Genomic DNA, 20,923 nt, shown 5'->3' on the forward strand with positions numbered 1-20,923 from the left:
TGTTGTGTGCTTTCGTTAATTCGCCTAGGCAATTCATCACAATTTTTTATATAGAATTATGCAAATGTTCCCTAGAAAGCACACACATGATGAATTGTATTAATCAATCCCATAAAATAAATAAGCGATAAACAACAGATTGCAAAACAGCAAATTAAGAATTAAGGAATTTATATTTCGTTATACATGTATATAATTAATGTTCGTTGTTAGTTTTACGCGCTTGCATGTTATGGTTTCAGCACTCCTTATCGATGCATAGTTTTCTTCATATTAAGAATGCATCTATGTTGAAATTATGATAATTCTTTGCAACACCCACAGTGATGTAATACTGATTTTTTTTAAAAATACTTCTTTATGAAATACCAGAAATATATCTGAACGCACCTATAAGAAAACTGAGGAAAAAATTGAAGATAACGAACAGCAACAATGCCCAAAAATCCATTTAAACAATACAAATTTTGAGCGGAGTCAACACGGATATGAGGTGGGATCAGGTGCCATGGAGGAGTAAGCAACCCCTGACTACCTGCCCATGCACCTGCCGTGTGTCCTTGTCATGATCCGGTTAATGGAAAATTCCGTAGATAATTTAGTTTGAAAATAATGACCTAACAATGTATGAAATACATCAGTCAATATTCAACCTAATCAAATGGTATTTGCAGTAAACTTGATGATTATCGCTTCTATAAAGTTTCAAAGATTGTGAAAGACATCTGCAAGAACTCTTGAGGACAGAATTACGTGGAAGAAAAAGAAATAAAGCGCTGAACAATGACATTGTATTCATTCAACTTCGTTCTGGGTGACATAAAACAGCCATTCTATAAAAACATGCCCAATTAAGAATTTTTTTATGTCGCTTACAAATTTACCTTTGTAATATCTTGACTATAATTTTAAAGATCGATTTCAACTTAAAGACTTCACATACACACATGATGTTGTAAATATTTACCGATACATGTATATATGCAGTTAAAGTTTTGATATGAACACAATGTAATGCTGAAAAACGTATTCCACTGTAAATCTAAATGTCGCTCCATTCATTTACAAATTTCAAGATGAAATTTTCAGCTGTATAAGCGTTTCGAATAGATTGCAATGAATTTTGAAAAACTTTTTTTTTCCTACATAAAAAGAAAACAAACCACTTCTTGCAAAGAAATGCATGGATCTTATTTCATACGAAATCATGACGTCGCTGAAAATCATTTAACTTCCGTAACGATTTTGTTTTAAATTGCACGCCTAGAATGCAGATTTCAAAAAGAACTGAAACTTATCTAAAAGTGACCGTGGGACTTACTATTATCGATTCTAGTTGCGAGTCAGTAGCCTTTTTCACAAAAATTCTTACGAGTAAGATTAAAATTTTACAACTCTGTAATTTCTTTGTTTAATAAAGAAAATTATTTTTTCAGAAGAATAATTCTCAATATACTGTAATGTAATAGAAATATAAGATTTTTTGTAACATACTTCAATTTAGGTACATGCAGAAGAATTGGAAAATTTTAATCTTAGTCCTAAGATTTTTTGTGAAAAGGGCTACAGCTATTTTAGACCATTACATTTTCAACATAACAAATAAATTAGACAAAAACAGTTGTCTCTCTTAAAAATTTAACTTCCGTAACGGTAATTCAGGAATTTTAATGCAGGTATAATTTTTTTTATTATTTTGGAAGCGAAATGCTTCATACTTTTGATTAACATCTTAAAACAAACGTTAATTTTAAATATTGCCGAGAATTTTAACTTTCATTGCTGGAAATTAACTTCTGTAACGATATAATTTCCCGAAATTTTAATTTAATTTCGGATTCATGCAAGACTTCATGAATCAAACTTTAGTGTTCTATACTGAACATCAGAAAATAAAAAATTGGTCGAATTAACTTTATTTTAAAAAAAATAATAAGACTTGTTCAAGCATGTACTTCCGTAACATTACCTTAAAATCAATGGTATATTGAAATTGTTGTAAAAAGTTAATGATTGCAGTTTTGTGGACAATTTTTTTTAAGTTCACTGATATGTCCTTTAGAGAATTATAATGTTGATTTTGCTACTTGAAACAACTATATTTTTTTTATGTTTTATACCCTGAATTGGTCCTTTTATCGTAGAATGACTGAAAAGCAATTTGAAATCAAATCAGGTTTGGCAGTCATCCCGGATGCTATATACGACTATTCCCGATAGGTATTAGATTGATGATCTTTGACATTGTAAATGTGATGCATGTAAATTAAAGGTGGGTTTGATTTCTCTAGGAAGAATAATCTGTGCCTCGGGAGAGGCCCTCACCGGATCCGTAGGACATTTATCTTTTTCACGAACATTCCATCTATTTCTGTACAAGGAAAAATGGATCTCGTAGATTTACGTACCTTTCCATTGGTCATCTGCAAAATTATTTTGTTAAAAACATTCTGATTGTACACACAAATACTCAGAAGTTGAATGATATTACAAAAATGCTTGAGTTTCTCGTTGACAATATCTATGTGTGTGTGTGTGTGTGTGTGTGTGTGTGTGTGTGTGTGTGTGGATCAAGCCTTCTAACAATCTGATGGAATTCCCATAGGTTCTAATTGCACCCGTTATAAGTAGACATACGAAGCAGAATTTATTATTATTTTTTTTAACTTTAACATAAAAAGAAGTCTCTTGCTTGTGGCCTTCAATTCGACATTTAGATATATCGACGACGTTTTATCAATTAATTAACAATACATGCATTCATCTTCATTCATATTTTGATTCGAAATATCCCTTTGAACTCGAAATAAAAGACACCACAGAGTCTGACACATCTGTTTTATATCTGGATGTTTTACTAGAAAAAGACATTAATTGCAAACTAACAACTAAACTTTATGATAAAAGTGATGACCTCAACCTCAACTTTTCTATCATGAACAATTTCTAAAACGAGGCAGGCTACTGATAAATAAGTGTGGTATAAGGATATCAACAGTCTCGTTTAAAGTCAACATTTTGCATATTCTATGATCGATATATACAATGACCTTGTTAACAAATTACAATCTGCCGTTAAACTGCCGTTTTTTATACAAATTGTTGGGTCATTATATTCACACTGATTTATCTAAAGATTTTTCCGTTTGCCCTGTAATGACAATGAGCACACGGCGTGTGTGACGTACCGGTCGACAGGGGATGCTTTTTCCTTTATGGCACCTGATTCCACCTCTGATGTCTTTAGAGGTCCGTGATTGCTCTGCTGCCTATCTGTTTTTGTTCCAACGGACTTTTGAGCTTGATTACTGTTCGTTATCTTCATATTTATTGGAAAAAATTTGAAATATTTTTTCTGTATCTGACACACACACACAAAAAATGTATTTTTAAAACGATGATAAAAATTTTACAATTTATAGAGAGAAACAGGGCTGCGTAACACTTCCACATGTTTCTGTAATAAATTTTTGACCCATATTATACTATGGGTCAAAAATTTATTACAGAAACAAGTGCCTGTGTTGCGTAATAATAAAATTTCAATTGTATCCTATTATCCTTTTTTTCTCTACATCAATGATTTTGCTTCTTCTTTTTTTTGTGCAGATAAACATGATAAAGTTTAAAAAATACATTTATTAAATAAATAAATAAATAAATAAAATAAGATAAAATCAAATAAATAAATAAAGAAAGAAAGAAAAGAAAGAAATGTTTTTTTCCGGATTGGATTAGATCTGTACCGTAGTGCAGTTTGTGTATTACAAATTCAATATGGTGGCGTTTGGGGTGTAAACAAAAACTGAAAATAGGAAACGACAACATCAGATGATTTCCATGAATGTTAGTTATCCATATATGCAGAGTATGACAGTAAAAAGAGTTCATATAAAGCACTGATTGATCATGAGTTCATTGAAATCCATTTATGTTTAAAAAAAAAAAAAGAAGCCCTATACATCCTTGGTGAAACAGGACTTGTAATAGATTTTTTGTTTGGAAAATAATTACAAATAATTTACTTCCTGCGATCAGAGGGTTACGTAAATAAAGCTGAATAATTGTGTATTTTTACTCAATATTTGCAATCACTTTTTAAATGCGTATAAATCGGATATTTTACCGTGAAACAGTTAAAATATTGCAATTAATTAGCATATTTTTATTTGTAATTCTATCGTGTCTATTAAACAATATTTTTACAGTATATTCATAAATTGTCCCTCTAATCATGCAAATGATTGTCCAATGTGCATTAAATATGTTCACATACAAAAGTAAATTGAAGTGCATAAATGTTTTGCAAATCCTAAGGTTGTAAATTAAACATGGTAAAGAACAAAGATCTAAAGAAAAACTCTGAACCAATCCATAGCTTTTTTTCTTCATGTTCAGTATATCAAAGATAGAAATTGCAACTCTGTCATTAGCATATATATGAACCAGATCCAGCATTATTCTTAAAACTACTCTTTATTCAATACTTTATACTTCAATCTCATTTGATATTTACATACGGTCCTACTAAACAGAGTACGCTAGAGTACGATAGAGTACGCTGGTAAAATTTTATAATTCAATGCAAATAAACTGCTTTTTGTATGTGTTTCTACTTTAAATTAGTTTAATATATTAAATATATATCTTGAATAATATGTGTATGTTTTCATTATTTTAGTAGTTATTTCGATTTATCATTTCAGTTTGATCCCGATCTAATAATAGAACATTTTACTTCTATGTGCACCAAAATAATGGCTCATTCTCTTGTCTTTTTTAAGTTTAAATTTGTTTGAGGGTACACTTTACATAGGTATTTTTCATTGAAGTAACTTACATGTACATTATTATTTATTTGATATTGAAATTAAATTCATTTATAAATTATTAGTAAAACTATTTTTTGAGTTAACTTGTATTATTATTATTTTTTTGTGATACTGATTTCGAGAATATTTATGTAAAAAACAAGTAAATCTCTGAATAAATTGAATTATATTCAGAGAAAGTAGTCATCGATGTAATATGTCGCTCAATATTTTATCGAAAACAAATAATAATTGGGATCAGGATGCCATCTTCAATTTTTTGGTGAAAATATCACTAAAAAACAAAATTTTGAGACAAATATTGCAATATTATTTTATAGTAATGTTTAGTTAAGCTGTATGCATGTATATAAATAAACAATCTAATTGCATTAAATTATTAAATTTTACCAGCGTACTCTAAAGTACTCTGTTGTACTCTACCGTACTCTGTTTAGTAGTACCCATTTACTTATGTTAAAGTTCAATTTTAGGTTTAATTTAAATCAATTCTTTTACATATGAATGCTAGATTCATATTATTCATAAACAAAAGCAAAATAGGCAAACTAATCAAAACCTGGCAAATTCTTGGGCTAAAAATGGCTGCCCTGATGGGTCTACTGTTGCCTTTAACACCTCCTTTGCTATTGTAAATGAAGACTATGAAAATATAACAATCTAAATAATTTATTGATCTAAGGCTTTTAAAGGTTTTATTTTGTTGATCTTGATATTTTTTTGATGTACATGATTTAAACTTTTCAAAAATACTAAACGGTAAACAATAGGGCCCACAAGATACGGCAACATTTTGAGCAGTTGAAAATCTTTTTTTTATATACATGTATATATGTACTACATGTTGTTTTATATACATAATTGTAAACATTTAATTTAAAATATAGTTTGAAATTAATATTTTTATATAATCAATCATGATAAAGCTCTGATTCTTTTTTTAGTTTTAAATCATATATACTGCTGAGCTGTTTGATAATCAGAATGGACTCTGGTGGAATAGTAATGGCAGGGGCAAATAAGCCATACCAGTGTAATGTTTGTTTCAAGAGATTTACCCAGAAAGCTCATTTGACAACGCACCGACGTACCCATACAGGGGAGAAACCTTACGCCTGTCACATCTGCCAGAAAAGGTTAGTGCACCAATTCTTTTGTACACAACAATCATGTTTTCACCTGTCATTTTTAAAAATATATAAGTATCTTTGTTAAAATCATTTATAATTTTGAATTTAATATAGTAAGTTTAAGCACAAGAAATATGTAACATCTCTGATTTGATCTCTGTGGATGATGGATGATTTTTGTAAAAAATATATATTATCATTATCAATACAGTTTATTTTTTGAGTCATAAGCTTTCATTATTATTTATTATTTTTTTGCTGTCCTTTTAGATTTGCACAGTCCTCCCATCTGAACTCGCACAAACGAACACACACAGGAGAAAAACCGTATTACTGTGTCATATGTAGCCTGGGATTCTGTCGAAAACAACGCCTCGAACAACATCTCCGGGAAGTTCACAACGAACAACAGAACTCCCTCCCAGATCTGTCAGCCGCTGAGTTCCATGAAGGTTTCTCTGGACTGAATTTTACTGAGTATAAAACAGATATAAGCAACCAGGCAAATCTGGTGACTTCCAGCCACAGGAGAAAACCAAATATCGTAAACCACTTCAGCATTGAAGACTTTAGTTCAGTGGGATCCTCCGACAATGCTGAAGATGGCACAGATAAAGTGGGCAAAAGTTGTCACGTGAAGCTAGAGGACGCTGGATCACTGGACATGGATGGGATCAGTCTACCACCAGACAGTGCATCATTTCCCGAACCCAGCAGCTCCACTGAACCAAAACCAAAAAGACCAAGGAAAAAGACATTAAAACAAGAGAAGATCAATGTCAAAGACCTTAATTTCACTGAGGCACAAAGAGATTCAGGAGATGAGGCAGATATGGGGGATGGAGCCAGTGTTACAAGTGAGAGCAACATGTCAGGCTCAGAAATCAGTCTGTCTTCATCTCCACAAAAATGTCAGCTGTTCCCTACCATGAGTAAGAATTCTAAATCAATAGCCCGCTATAACAGCCTGAGTAGTAAACCTTCACCTAGTCTTTATAACTCTTCCATTGGCACCAACTCCAGAGTCTGCCTTGTTAATTTCACCAATGAGGATCTGTTTACACATATGATGTCTAGGGATGATGTGTACAAATGTGAATATTGTTGTGTTATATTCCAAGATGCAGCCATGTATCACCTTCATCGCAGTATGCATGATAAAATGGACATCCGTTGTTGTAACATGTGTGGGAAATTAGCCAGTGACAAGTACGACTTTATAGCACACTATCTCAGTGAGCATAAATAAAATTATCTCATATAAAACTTAGTATACTATGTACATGCTCTATCTCAGTGAGCATGGATATAGCATTATCTCAAACAAAACAGTATTCTTATAGAATAATATTTTAAGCTTTTTAAGGTCTGTTGAAACAAAGCTTTGTTAGAGTATGCTTGACCATAGTAAAGTGTATCTGAAGACTTTCCTTGTATTAAGATAAATATCTTAATATTAAGATAAATTTGTGTTCTAAATGAAGGACATATTATAGTATTGGTATAAGACATTCCACACTTCTGTTTGTGTTCATATTCCGCCATGATTGTCAATTTTTTTTAAAGACATTTGTGTTCATTAATAGGTATGGACTATCAATTCCATCCCTTTTAGTCAATCTTTATTTTGAAAAGGCAAAGCATTTCATCTCTGTAACATTTACCAGTTTAATTGAGTCATTTTGAAATATACAATGACAATCATGTAGAAATGTAAATGTTTAAGGTTCATTGATACTCTGATAAGAGAGATAACTCTTAATGACATAAATGTCTATTATTCCTTTGTAAATTTTTCCAGTTGAAATGTCTTTATTGCCCAAATTTGCCCTGCAAGCTATGCTATAATTGTTTGTATTTTACTTAACAAATACATTTCTTTTGGAAAATCATAAGCGTTAAAGCAATATTTTATATGAGTGAGCAGAGGGTTTATGAACCTTAAAATGTTTACATGTAAATGTAAATGTCTGATTATCCCACAAATTTTTGCGTTGTAAATGTCTTTATTTCAATAAAGTATTATATACTCGATAGGGAATGGAGATTGTTTATTTGATACATACATAATACATAGACATTTGTTTCATTGATTTTAAAACATATTTACCTGAATTATTACCATCAGCTTAAACAATATGCAGTGTATTCCTTTCCTGCTAATTATACATGTAACACTGATTTAACTGGATCTATGATGTTGAGATGCCCAGCTTTGTTGACATGCATCATACGTGTAACATGTAATGAACTGTTGAAGTTGCTTAGAGAATTAAAATATATGTATATAATTATCTAATGAATGAATTTTGAGTGGATCATTATAATGTATGGGAAAGACTGTATTAGTTTTCTGATATTCTTAATTAACAGTAATTAATTAATTGTAACAGTCAATGAGGATGAAGAATAGATTGAGCACAAATTCCTCTCAGCCCCCCACCTCCCCTTCCATTTTTGTCGTAGGCAAGGTTAAAATTGTTGAAAATACAAAATTTTAAGAGTCCCTCCCCTCTATTCTTGAGAATCTTTCTGTTGTAAAGATGGTATCGTTTAATTCACTCATATGGAGAAATGGTGTAGTTTTTCATGAGATTGATACCATCTGATTTATTTCTCATTAAAATTCAAAGGATTCTAGTTAAGTCAAAACTATTTTTTAAATTTTAAATTCTGAAATTAAAAGGTGAACTCCGTTCATTTTATACTTTCTTTAAACCTTTGTCAGAGTTATACAAGAGTCATTTTCTATGAACATTTGCAAATTTTTGTAGTTTTTTTCTCCAAAACCCATTACAGTTCCAGCAGGTGGCGTGGCAATGCGAATGAGCAAAATGGGCACCATTTAAATTTTTTTCAATATGTTGAACTACGATTGAAATGCTTTTAACACCGAGATATACTGTATATATCTGCACTGTAAACTTGTCTCCTTTTCCTTGTACCCAGCATGTGTCAGTACGAAATGGCAGTCTGAGACATCTCTGATCAGTACACAATTTAATGGAAGAAGAAGATATATATTACAATAAGTCATATAATGGACTTCTATATGATAGGTTTATGGGTAATCCAAAGGCAAAATTGGGAAATCTGAGGCTAAAATCGAAGGAACTTTCTTATTCAAGATTTACAAAAAATATAATTGTTTGATTTGAATATTTTTGGCAAAATTTTATGCACACAGGTATATACCGGTAATACTTATGATACTAGTAATATACAGCTTAGCCTCGGGAAATGGACTTGCTTTTGGGGAACTGGAATCTTTCTGACTCCCTCAGTGATATACTGTAACTGATTTATTATATCTATACAAAACTCTTAACTGCAATTCTATTTTATACGCGTAAATATTAGAGCAATGACTTGACTTCGGCAAAAAGTTGTATCGACTTATAAACGGGTTAATGGCAAAACTTAAAAAATATAACCGACTTAACAGGCGGACCGACGCTCGATAGAAGTATTAAAACTTCGAGTGCTTATTGGACTTTTGCGAGAAGCACTGACTTTTACACTCGACGACTTACTTTGACATTAAAACATGTGTCATGTACGGAGGTACGAAATTGATATTAGATTAGAAAACCTTAATAGTGGTCATAGGTATGGTGTGAGATATAGTATTTCTATTTAATCTCATTTTATGAAGGAATCAAATAAGGAAGAAAAAAAAACATTCCAGAATGAAAACTTGGCAGTAGTTGGTGAAATGGGAAAGGAGGGAGGTAAGTACAGGGTGTTTATCCTTCCCCTCTCTAGAAAACGTAATATGTGCTTTGAAATGCCCAATTAATATCATTTAATTAACTGTTAAGCTAAATATTTATATCGCAAGAAAGCTGCCGTATATTGTCCCAGTGTAAAAGTAAGCCGTCGATTGTAAAAGTCAGCGCTTCTCGCAAAAGTCCACTACTTTCTCGAAAGACTGGTAAATTTTTAACATCCTGCATACTGTAGAAGACCAATTAAAATTTTGAATTTTATTCAAGAAATTCCAAGTCCTTAACGTTACTGAAAAAAAAGATATAAAAAAAGATATACTTAGTTAAATAAATAAAACTCCGTCGTTCTTCAGAGGGCGCTAATACAATTGGAATATATTCAGCGTTCATCTATGGCTGATCATAACATAGGTGAGTATTGACGGCAACATATATACAGATATATGGTATAAATATATATATGTCTGGTATTGATGACTCTCTGATATATATAACTAGGCGTCGGATTGAAAGTGGGTGGGGACTAAACCAACAAAAACAAGAGGCCAGTGGGTCACATCGCTCACCTAAGCACACATTGGCTAGGAAAAAGAGCACAAATCAGTTCAGTTTTGAAAAGTTTACATGGGTGGGGTGGGGTGGGGGTGGGGGGGGGGGCTTGAATTTAAAACTATCTGAGGATCGATGCTTCCATATCAATATAACAAATGACTTTGCTGTTCTTGAGCAGAAAATTTTAAGGACTTTTTTCATATACATTCCTTTGTAAAACATTGATCCCCCATTGTGGTCCCACCCCATGGCTCATCATTTGAACAAACTTGAATCTACACTATGTAAAGGTTTCCTACAAGTTTCGACCTTTTGGCCCAGTGAATTTTCAAAAACATGTCACCAAATTTTCACTATTTCTGAATTATCTCCCCTTGAAGGAGAAGGTTGAAATTGAAGTAGTTCTGGAGAAGAAGATGAAATTGTGAAAAGTTTACAACGACAACGACAGACAACGGACATATTTTGATCAGAAAAGCTCACTTGAGCCTTCGGCTCATGTGAGCTAAAAATGTCTGGGGACTATATCAGCCCCGATTTTTTTAAGCCCCCCATTCAAGTTCAGGCAAGTGGTAAATCTAGTACTCCCGATTCCCGACTCTCTTGGATTAGATTTTTGGTTGATATTCTCCACATCGCTGAAAAGATTCGGTTAAAATTTTTTAGGCTTATTAACTATGTTGAACTTAATTCGCATAAACATAAAAATATAAAAAAAAATTATGAATGGTGGTATTTATGAACCAAATTGAGCAGTTTAATGAATCGGTATCCGTTTTTTGGTTTCAACTTCTATAACTTAGTACTAGACTTTACCGTTTTGGACAGATGTCACCACCATACAATATATTGTTGATATATCTATGTATGTGGAACTAACTTTAACGTAGCAATTATGTTCAAGTAGCTGGAAACGAATTTTTGGTGAAATTAAGAATATTAATAAAAAAATCGTAATCAGGAACAATCAGGAGTCGGAAATCAAATTAGAATATTATACGTAACATTGTTGACATATTTATGTATGCGTCAGTGTATTCCAAAGCAGAAGTATGAAGCGATTCTGCACAGAAGAATGAAGAATATCAGAAGAAAACCGAGAGAGTACGGCGTTAAGTAGATTTATATACCGCTTTCCGCTAGTTCATGCGAAAAATATCTGTACGTCCTAATGTTAACATAATATGCTGATTCTATTTCCGGTTTTACTTTCGTTTTTTAAAGATCTTCATCATTCTGTCTAAAACCTGTGTAAAAAGATGAACTGGTTTAATGGAAGTATACCTGAAGCCATACAGAGATCTAAGCAACAGAAAGTTCTGTTTATTGTTTACATTTATGGTTAGTTCATTATTTTTTATTGAGCCTAACGCTATCAGTATAGGGGGATTCTGAGTATGCTTTTTATTGCATTTTCAGAAAGTGACAGTTACATCATGTATCATTGTATGTTGTCAGTTATCCAATATCTCATTCTGCAATCAGAAATTTAATTAAAAAAAAAATGAAACAAGTAAAAATATTTTACAAGACCCTTCTAAGACAGATCACAGGGGCTTGCTCCCGGCGTGTAATAATTATTTATTTAAAAAAAATCATATACGTTAATACTAAAACTACACAAGGGAGGATGCCATTTTGGACCCCTTCCTCGCTTCAACCTCTGTTTTCGTTATATTTTCCTGTATTTTACTGAATCACCGCCTCAGATCTGTCAAGTAATGATTCTTCTAGGACATAATGCTTAAATTTTCCCCTTGGAGCTCTTTAGGACAGTTGATAGGGACAGAAAACGAAAACACATTCGAAAATTTCGGGGTTTTTCTACTAGTTAGCACAGCTGCTAATTATAAATTTGAAAAAAAAAAACGCGTTCTAATTCCGTATTCGAATGTAAAACACCGAGGTTACTTTCGTTTTCTGTCCCTATCAACTGTCCTAAAGAGCGAGTTTGGATTATTATTAGTCTGAAATGTGTATTGTAGAGGCTCCAAGGGGAAAATTTAAGCATTATGTCCTAGAAGAATCATTACTTGACAGACCCGAGGCGGTGATTCAGTAAAATACAGGAAAATATAACGAAAACAGAGGTTGAAGCGAGGAAGGGGTCCAAAGTGGCGTCCTCCCTTGTGTAGTTTTAGTATTAACGTATATGATTTTTTTTTAAATAAATAATTATTACACGCCGGGAGCAAGCCCCTGTGGACAGACCGTTCTATCGTTGAAATATGTCCCGAGACACAGATTATTCTAACTAGACCATGTAGACCCTCTTATCTACTTCAAAAAATTGAATTTCTGACATGGTAATAATCTTTTAATGTTCCTTTTATAATTTAAAGCAAATGAATAAGAAATTATTTTACAGGACAAAATGACATGTCAACAGAGATGGATAAAGTGTGGAATGATCCAGAAGTTCTGACATTGTGCAATAGTAGTGGAAGTGTTGCTATAAAACTGGCAGCAAACAGGTGAAAGAAAATTTAGTACAGAAAGGGAATCTTTGTCTTTTTATGTATAGAGACTAATCTGAGAAAATTAAAATAGATTGTGATTGTATGTACTGAAGTTACATCACAATTTAATGGTCTGAAATATAAAGTTCATTGATTATTCATGTTATTTATGCTTATTATGATAAGCAAAATTGGCAAATCAAATAAATTTGAATAAGATGATAAAGTTCTAAAGGCATGAAATTCTTCTTATGAGTTAAAATATATCACTAACTAGTGCATGTACAGCAAAATTCCAGAGGACTATTACATAACTGTCTTCTATTTCAGTGAGGCTTGTGGACATTTTTCACAGATCTGTATCTTTTTTGATTTTTATATTAAGTTATTTTTCTGTATGATATAATATAGTAGACACCGGAGCACAGGCAAAGTAAAGGCCCTCAAACTTTAAACAGGTTATTTTATGTCCTTTAACTCCACCAGTAATTAAGTGAATGCCCCAATGAACAAACAAACAGCCCTCCTGATTTAATTTGTCACACATAAAATTCAGTTTATTTAACATGAAGAAGGTAGATTATTGTTTTAATGGAATCAAAATCCCAATTTAAATATATATTTTTATGTTCTTAAATGTGAAAATGATCATTTTATGCAAATCAGAATAACTTAGAATTAGATATTGAATTATTTTCCACATGCCTAAATTCTGTTTCCCTAGAAGTCAGAAAAACCACACTTCCTATAAATAAGAAGGGGGAAATATTTCTTTCGGCATATAGACATACATATAAATATAGTTCCTGTCACTGGCATTAATTATATTGCTAGTTAAAATTTCAAGCCTTAACTAAACAAGTTCCTGTTGTGGTTGTGCCCTCTACATATTTCATTGGGGTCAATGGGGCTCCTATTGAGGTGGCCGCAGGACACAAAGAGAAGGGGGAGTTCATTCAAGTCATTCAGAATGTGATCAAGGTATGTCGAGTTGTAAGGGAACACCATGAATTGTCTTGATCAATTTCATTGAACAAAAAATGTGTAAAATAATTTACTGTAAAATCACTTAATTTTGTGTTGTCAAATTTTTGTGGTTTGGGGAAAAAATATGGGTTCGTAGGGATTTGATTTCATGGCTGAAAACATGAAAAGGATAGTCTTCTTCAAAATTCAAAATTCTACGGAGGTAATAAATTCTTGGGTTATTATACCACAAAAGCAAGGAAAATTAAACCCTGTTGAAAATAAGTGATTTTACAGTAATCTCTATCCATTAAAATTTGACTAAATATGTGTCTACAAACATGTTGAAGAAAGATGCCATTTATCTTTTGTAGTTACACAATGATCAGTTGGCTGAAACCCAGCCTGGCCCCCCAACTGCAGTGGTACAGCCCAACACATCTGCAGCACAAAGCACAGCACCAAACACAGCACCAAGCACAGCACCAAACACATCAACACAGTCAGCACAGATAGAAAAACCACCTCTGGAGGAAAGAGTGCAAAAGTAAGATTAATGTTATGTTATGTAATGTAATTCTGTTTTCAAAAGCATGTAAACATACTTATTATAGACACATAGGAGAAAAACTTGCCAATAAAGAATTGGAATAGATGAAAGAATGTGTCAGTGTGAACACATGTGATTAGTGAGCAATCAGTAATCATTAGGACATTTATTACTGTAGAGACTGGAGATGAAATAAGTTTCAGTGAAAGAAATAAGTTATAATTATAAAATTGAAAGATATTTATTTAAACCAGGGCTCCCCAACCTTGGCACCATTTCATGTTTCTGGGACAATTTAAAAAATAGTGGAAGAAAACAAAAATGTTCAATTAAAAAAATTTTTTTTTTGAAAGTTCATCAGAACAAAAAGGTTGTAGAAGTACATACAAATATAAAAAGAACTGAACAGCTATTATAATATGTATTAAATTAAACCTATAGTAGAGGAAAAGACCCTGTGAACACTAATTAATCAAGCTCTGTCTCCTCTCAAGTCAAATTAAATAGCGTCTATATGTACATTTCAAAAATATCTAACATTGCAACTGCTTAAATCAACACATCGCTATAAATTCATGTTACCTACCTATTTTATGAATACCAATGAGAAAAATGATACAGTTAAACTTGTCTAATCCAGACCTCACTGATTCCATAGAAATTGGCTGGATAAGACACCATTCCGGATTATACAAGATACAGATTAGACAGGTTCCACTGTAACTAGATTGGGGCTATTACACAGATGATTATTCATGATGATACATGTATATTGCAGAGCTAAAGAGAAGATGGAAATGAAGAGAGAGGAAAAAGAGAAACTTGAAAAAGAGGTAGAGAAAATCTACAGGTGTAACAGTACATATAATATTTATGTGTATCAGTAATATGTATATGTATCAGTGATATACATGTCTATGTTTCAGTAATACTTATATATATCAGTAATATTTATGTAACAGAAAATTGAATTTGATGTCAAAAGATTAGGAAAGCTGTATATTATTATGATATGTATAAATTATTAACTGGACAAGAGGAAGTATTGTTTGATCACCTGTGAGAGTTTATTTTAACATGTATACATGTAATATGATTGATATCAGAAAGAGAAAGAAGAGGAAAAAGAAAGACGGAAGCTTGGAAAAGATTTACAGAAACTAAAGGAATTTCAGAAGGAGAGGGAATTGAAGGATTCTGTGGAGCAGATGAGGAAAGAAAAAGCTGAAGAGAAGCGTCAAAGAGACAAAATCAGGGAGCAGATAGCTAGAGACAGGTACGGAATTGCGGAACGGGCAACTGAGGATAGGTTCAAATAACAGAATAAGTAGAGATAGGTAGGGAATAAAAAAAGTTAAACAAGGATAGGGTAAAATGAAAGTTAGAGACAGGTACGGAATTAAGGAACAGGCAACTGATGATAGGTTAAAATAACAGAATGGGTAGCTTGAGAATAAAAAAACAGTTAACCATGGATAGGGAAAATTAAAAAAAAAAAAACAGATAGCTAGAGGTAGGTAGAGAATCACTGAAAAGATAACCAAGGATGGGTTATAATAAAAGAACAGGTACTTGTCTGTTCTGGGCTCTCAATTAGAAATAAAATGTTCTGTTCTGGTACTAGGGATAGGTAGAGAATCATTGAAAAGATAGCCAAGGATGGATTATAATAAAAGAACAAGTAGCTAGAGATAAGTAGAAAATCACAGAACTAGTAAACAGGGAACAAAGCTTGGAATAGGTAGGGAATCAAAGAACAGAAAGTTGATAATAAATATAGACTCAATTAACAAATAGCTAGGAATAGGTAGTGATAAGAGAAAAAGATGGCAAGGAACAGAGAAACAAATAGCTTGTAATATGTTGGTAATCAAGGAACATACAGCTAGGAATAGCTTGGGGATCAAGGAAAAGGTAGCTAAAAGAATTAGGGAATTAGGGAACATGTGCTTTACCCAAATAGGTAGCTAAGAGAATTTGGGAAATAAGGAACAGGTACCTGTTGTTGAGGATTGTAGGTATCGGGTAACAAATGTACTAAATCTTATTTTGGCATCAATAGAATTGTAAATTCAATCTGAATTGTCATTACATGTTTTTGTGAGGCTATTTATTTCATAAGAATTAGTCCAGGGTTATAAGGATTGTAGTAAATGACTTTTATTGGATCCCAGTGTACATGTACTTAATTATTGTCAAGACTATTTTAAATATCTGCTATGTTGAACAGCCTCTAAGAGCTTGTAGCATAGCAAAATAAATTCATGACTTCAGAAAAGGATATTATTCTTTATTTGAAAAAAAAAATTGTTTATCACAATTCCTATGTTTACAGATCCTTTTATGTCTTTGCAATAACTGTAAATCACTTTTTATTCAGAGAACTTTATTTCTATGTAATTACTTGAGATGGTCTGCTTGCAAAAATTTCATTCTCACTTCTATTTTCAATAACAGTATATATACAGCAATAACAAGCATTCACAAAAATTTTTTCTCGCTTATAAATACCAAATACGTACCTTGTGAAAATAAGGTGTTGCGAAAATTTGGGGATCTACAGTATTTTATGAGTGTAGAATTTCTTGTTTTCTCAGGGAGGAGAGGGCAGCTCGCTTCAGAAAGGAGACACAGGAACAGAAACTGGCGGCAGAAGAGAAAAAACAGGCACAAATATCGGCCCGACAAAAACTCACACAGGAAGAGGAGGCCAAGAAAATGTGAGCTCCAAAGGATTAATTAAAAAATAGAAACAAAAATCCCTGAGTGAAAGTTTACATTTACTAACATAATGTTGTAAGATCATATAAACATTTTGAAGAAAGAAGTTTTCTATTAATTTGTTGATATATTTGTTTCCTTGTAGGGAGACAGCTCGGATCCAGGTGCGGCTTCCTGATGGAACATCTTTATCCAACACATTCCCGTCCTCTGATATACTGCAGAGTGTTTATTCTGTAGTCTCAGGAGTAAGTTCACTGGTACAGGATTTAAAGAAGACATGTCATAGATTGAAGAAAAAAGAGAGCTGTGTTTTGTCAGTGGACATATTTGTGTAGTTGTGTTATATTTTGTGATTTCTGTTTTGCAGCATATTGGTGCTGATGTTACCCTTTCTACTGTCTATCCAAAGAGAATCTTTACACAAGATGACATGTCACAGACACTGCTCTCTCTTAATCTGGTTCCCTCCTCAGTGTTAATAGCTGTGCCGGTAAGTATATTTCACAGACACTGTTCTCTCTTAACCTGGTTCTCTCCTCAGTGTTAATAGCTTTGCTGGTAAGTATATTTCACAGACATTGCTCTCTTTTAATCTGGTTCCCTCCTCAGTGTTAATAGCTGTGCCGGTAAGTATTTTTCACAGACACTGCTTTCTCTTAATCTGGTTCCCTCCTCAGTGTTAATAGCTGTGCCAGTAAGTATATTTCACAGACACTGTTCTCTCTTAACCTGGTTCCCTCCTCAGTGTTAATAGCTGTGCCGGTAAGTATATTTCACAGACACTGCTCTCTCTTAACCTGGTTCCCTCCTCAGTGTTAATAGCTGTGCCAGTAAGTACATTGCCAGTAAGTACATGTCACAGACACTGCTCTCTCTTAATTTGGTTCTTTCTGTGAGTTAATAGCCATGCCAGAAAGTATTCTCAAGCCATTTCAATTCCCATGACTCTTACATATGTGCAGGCAATGCATTAATTGTTACACTCTTGGGTATCAAAGTTAATTTTTTTTGCAAAATCCAGTATTTACAAATAACTATTCAAAGCATCTTTGAAATATCTTTATAGCGAAAATCCAATGTGATATCCAGTCCAGGCAACCCAGGTGGTGGAATTCTGGCTCTTATTTTGGCTCCATTTTTATTTTTGTGGAACATGATTCGAGTTTTTCTGTTTGGTGGACCATCACAAGCAAAATCAGAGGATGCTCCTCCAGCCACAGAGGAATCTCAGCCCTCATCTCAAAGAAGGCCCAGACCACAGACGTAAGTAATTCAAAATATACTACCCTTCCCACTGAGTATCTCAGCCCTCATCTTAAAGAAGCGCCAGACCACAAACATAAATAAGAGATACTACCCCCCTCCCCCAAGGGAATCTCATTTCTAATCTAAAAGAAGGACCAGATCACAAATACATGTATACATTAGTATGAATTGGGTCAAATGCATCTTTCCTAAATTTTTAAGAATGTTTTCTCAGACCATAGGAAGTTTAGAATGCGAATGGAAGTCAAATAAAGCCCTCTAAAAAGTGATAAGGAGTTTATGTTAATGTCTGAAAAAATTTGCCCCAATTTTATTAAACCACGTATGTAATGTTGAATCAATTCAGGCCTGTGTACATGTAATGTGATAACCCTCTCTTGTAGGGCCTACCAGAGGAGACCAATCCGTGCAGATGGAAATGTCCGAAGGTTGACAGACATGAGAGATGATGATGATGAAAATGCCACATGGAATGGGAACTCAACCCAACAAATGTAGGAACCAATCAGAAAAATTCTTAACAGCTCTAACAACCAATCAGAAAGAAAAACAAAAACTATTATGTTCATTTGAATCAGCCAGGTGTTGGTGTTGTAGACCAGAATCTTATACTGATGTGTAATAATGACCAAGCCAAGTATATAGTGTTTAAAATAGTATTTCTATCACAGAACACTTTAGATTCTAGTACTTTGTACGTTTTGAAATGTCTTCTTTTAAAACAAAAAAAAATGAAATCAGAGAGATTCCGTTGCATGAGGATGTCCTGGAAGGACCTCATTATGTTTATGTATAAATCATGTCTGTCAGTTAATTTATTATGGTGCATCTTCCTTATCCAAGGGAATCCAGTTCGCTCTGCTCCCTACAAAGTTAATGTCAGCAGAGCAGATCGTAAATCCTTGGATAGCGAAGATTATTGTGGTGTTAGAAGAGGAAATGTAGTAATTGTTTTTTGGTATTTTTTGTTTTCTTTCAAATAAACTTTTGAAAACAATTAGTTTTTGTCCTAAATAATTTACCGTAATAAATTTGTTTTCCAGACATTAAAAAGCCTAACAATATAATTATGTCGTCACTGTATGCAAGTGGGATAAGTTATATTTGATTTTTCTTAAAAGAAAGCACAGTGAAAAATGGTTTTTTTGATATTTAGTGTAAACTAATTACTGTAACGGTAAACATAAAATAGGATCATGTTAGTGGTATTACCATAGTAATGAAACAATTAACCCATGGTAACCTGATGGAAAGTTTATAAGTGACACAAAGAATTGCCCAGCCATAGAGATAAAACACATAATGGATATCATAATTAAGATGTATCTGACTTTTCGTGTACATTTGGAGTACCAAGAAAGGAGATGGGTGAACAAGGCGTGCAGAATGCCTATATAAAATCATATTCAGTTTGTGAATTTTAGTATTTAGAGTAAAGTTCTCATTACTGAAAATTATGAAATTATGATAAGTTTTCTGGGGAAAATTTTCTAGGCAAAAATTCTGGTATTAAAAAAATAATGTGGTATTCATGGTATTTGTGAGGTTCAAACCCTAGCAATAAAAATCCTGAGTATCATTTTTCCTTTGAGACTAACACGCTTACCACTACGCTACACAGCTCTTGATGAATTGTGGCATTTGAATCATGTTTGTGATATGACCCTGGACCAGGGACCTATATACTCACTTCAAGTATATTTAAAGGGTTTTTATCACGTATCTAAATATTTAAAAAATGAAACACTATTATATTCTTGAAACATATAATTATCGTTTAAATATGAAATAACTTTGAAAACAGTCATAATTAGGCGATAAAACGCCCGTAATATGGAGTTCTTGAAGTAAAAATCTCCACTAATTAGATAGGGGTCACGTGGTACTGAAACGTCATAGGTGTCAATGGTCAATTAGAACTCGTAAAGCTTATCGTAAGAAAAATGTATCAAATAGATTTTGACGTTAAATAATATACACTACACAATAAGGTCGGTGGAAATTTTGACATCGACGATATTCTTTCAGTTATAGACGGTCAATCTTTTATGATTGAACGTCTAGCAGAGAGAAATAACCAAGAAAATATGCTGACTATAGGAGAGAACATCAAAGACGAAGCCGTTGACACCTCAGGACTTCCGACTAAATAGAGCGAGTAACTAAAGTTGGACTTCTTAAATATTTATTAATATTAGAATTTTAAATTCAACTTTTTCATTATTTTAATAAACTGTATATAAATATTCTATCTGTTCCAGTGAATCTCATGTACAAGAAATGACATTTCTTCAACACTGTTCGGTGGCGCCGTACGCCATTACGAAGTTCACAACATTCCTACTAAGCATGTACTAGATTGCGTGTTGTGTATTTTTTTTTCCATTTTAAAAAGGTACCATGTCCTTAAGATATTTTATAGTACAGAAAAAAAATCGTGATCGGGCATATATGATTGTTCTGAATGGAGACAAAGCCCTCGCGTTTGCAGAAAAAAGGGCCCCTTTCACCATACTTGCCAACCTCCAACATGTAAAAATCTGGTCATTACGCGTAACGACATATCTAACATGATTAAATAATATATATATATATATATATATATATATATATATATATATATATATATATATATATATATATATATATATATATATATATATATATATATATATATATATATATATATATATAAGTATTTGTGTATTGAGAATTC

The 20,923-nt window shown here is 32.6% G+C and overlaps 2 protein-coding genes across 2 annotated transcripts; both read left to right on the top strand.

The window, feature by feature from the left end:
* The first annotated feature begins 3,780 nt into the window (after window positions 1-3,780).
* On the top strand, window positions 3,781-8,227 carry LOC133186870 (zinc finger protein 467-like). Its single transcript, XM_061322244.1, has 3 exons — window positions 3,781-3,846; window positions 5,777-5,968; window positions 6,233-8,227. The coding sequence occupies exons 2-3, from the start codon at window positions 5,817-5,819 to the stop codon at window positions 7,209-7,211; spliced, it is 1,131 nt and encodes a 376-aa protein (XP_061178228.1). The 5' UTR covers window positions 3,781-3,846; window positions 5,777-5,816; the 3' UTR covers window positions 7,212-8,227.
* Window positions 8,228-11,488: 3,261 nt separating this feature from the next.
* LOC133186868 (UBX domain-containing protein 4-like) lies at window positions 11,489-19,207 on the top strand. The gene is made up of 12 exons (XM_061322241.1): window positions 11,489-11,583; window positions 12,611-12,716; window positions 13,032-13,060; window positions 13,564-13,682; window positions 14,042-14,214; window positions 14,996-15,050; window positions 15,324-15,493; window positions 16,815-16,937; window positions 17,084-17,186; window positions 17,309-17,431; window positions 18,008-18,204; window positions 18,591-19,207. Exons 1-12 carry the CDS (start codon window positions 11,502-11,504, stop codon window positions 18,703-18,705), a joined length of 1,395 nt encoding a protein of 464 aa, XP_061178225.1. The 5' UTR covers window positions 11,489-11,501; the 3' UTR covers window positions 18,706-19,207.
* The last annotated feature ends 1,716 nt before the right edge of the window (window positions 19,208-20,923 follow it).

This window comes from Saccostrea echinata, unplaced genomic scaffold (assembly GCF_033153115.1).
Source record: "Saccostrea echinata isolate AGI-Se365-2 ecotype Australia unplaced genomic scaffold, CSIRO_AGI_Sech_v1 ptg000014l, whole genome shotgun sequence".
NCBI lineage: Eukaryota > Metazoa > Mollusca > Bivalvia > Ostreida > Ostreidae > Saccostrea > Saccostrea echinata.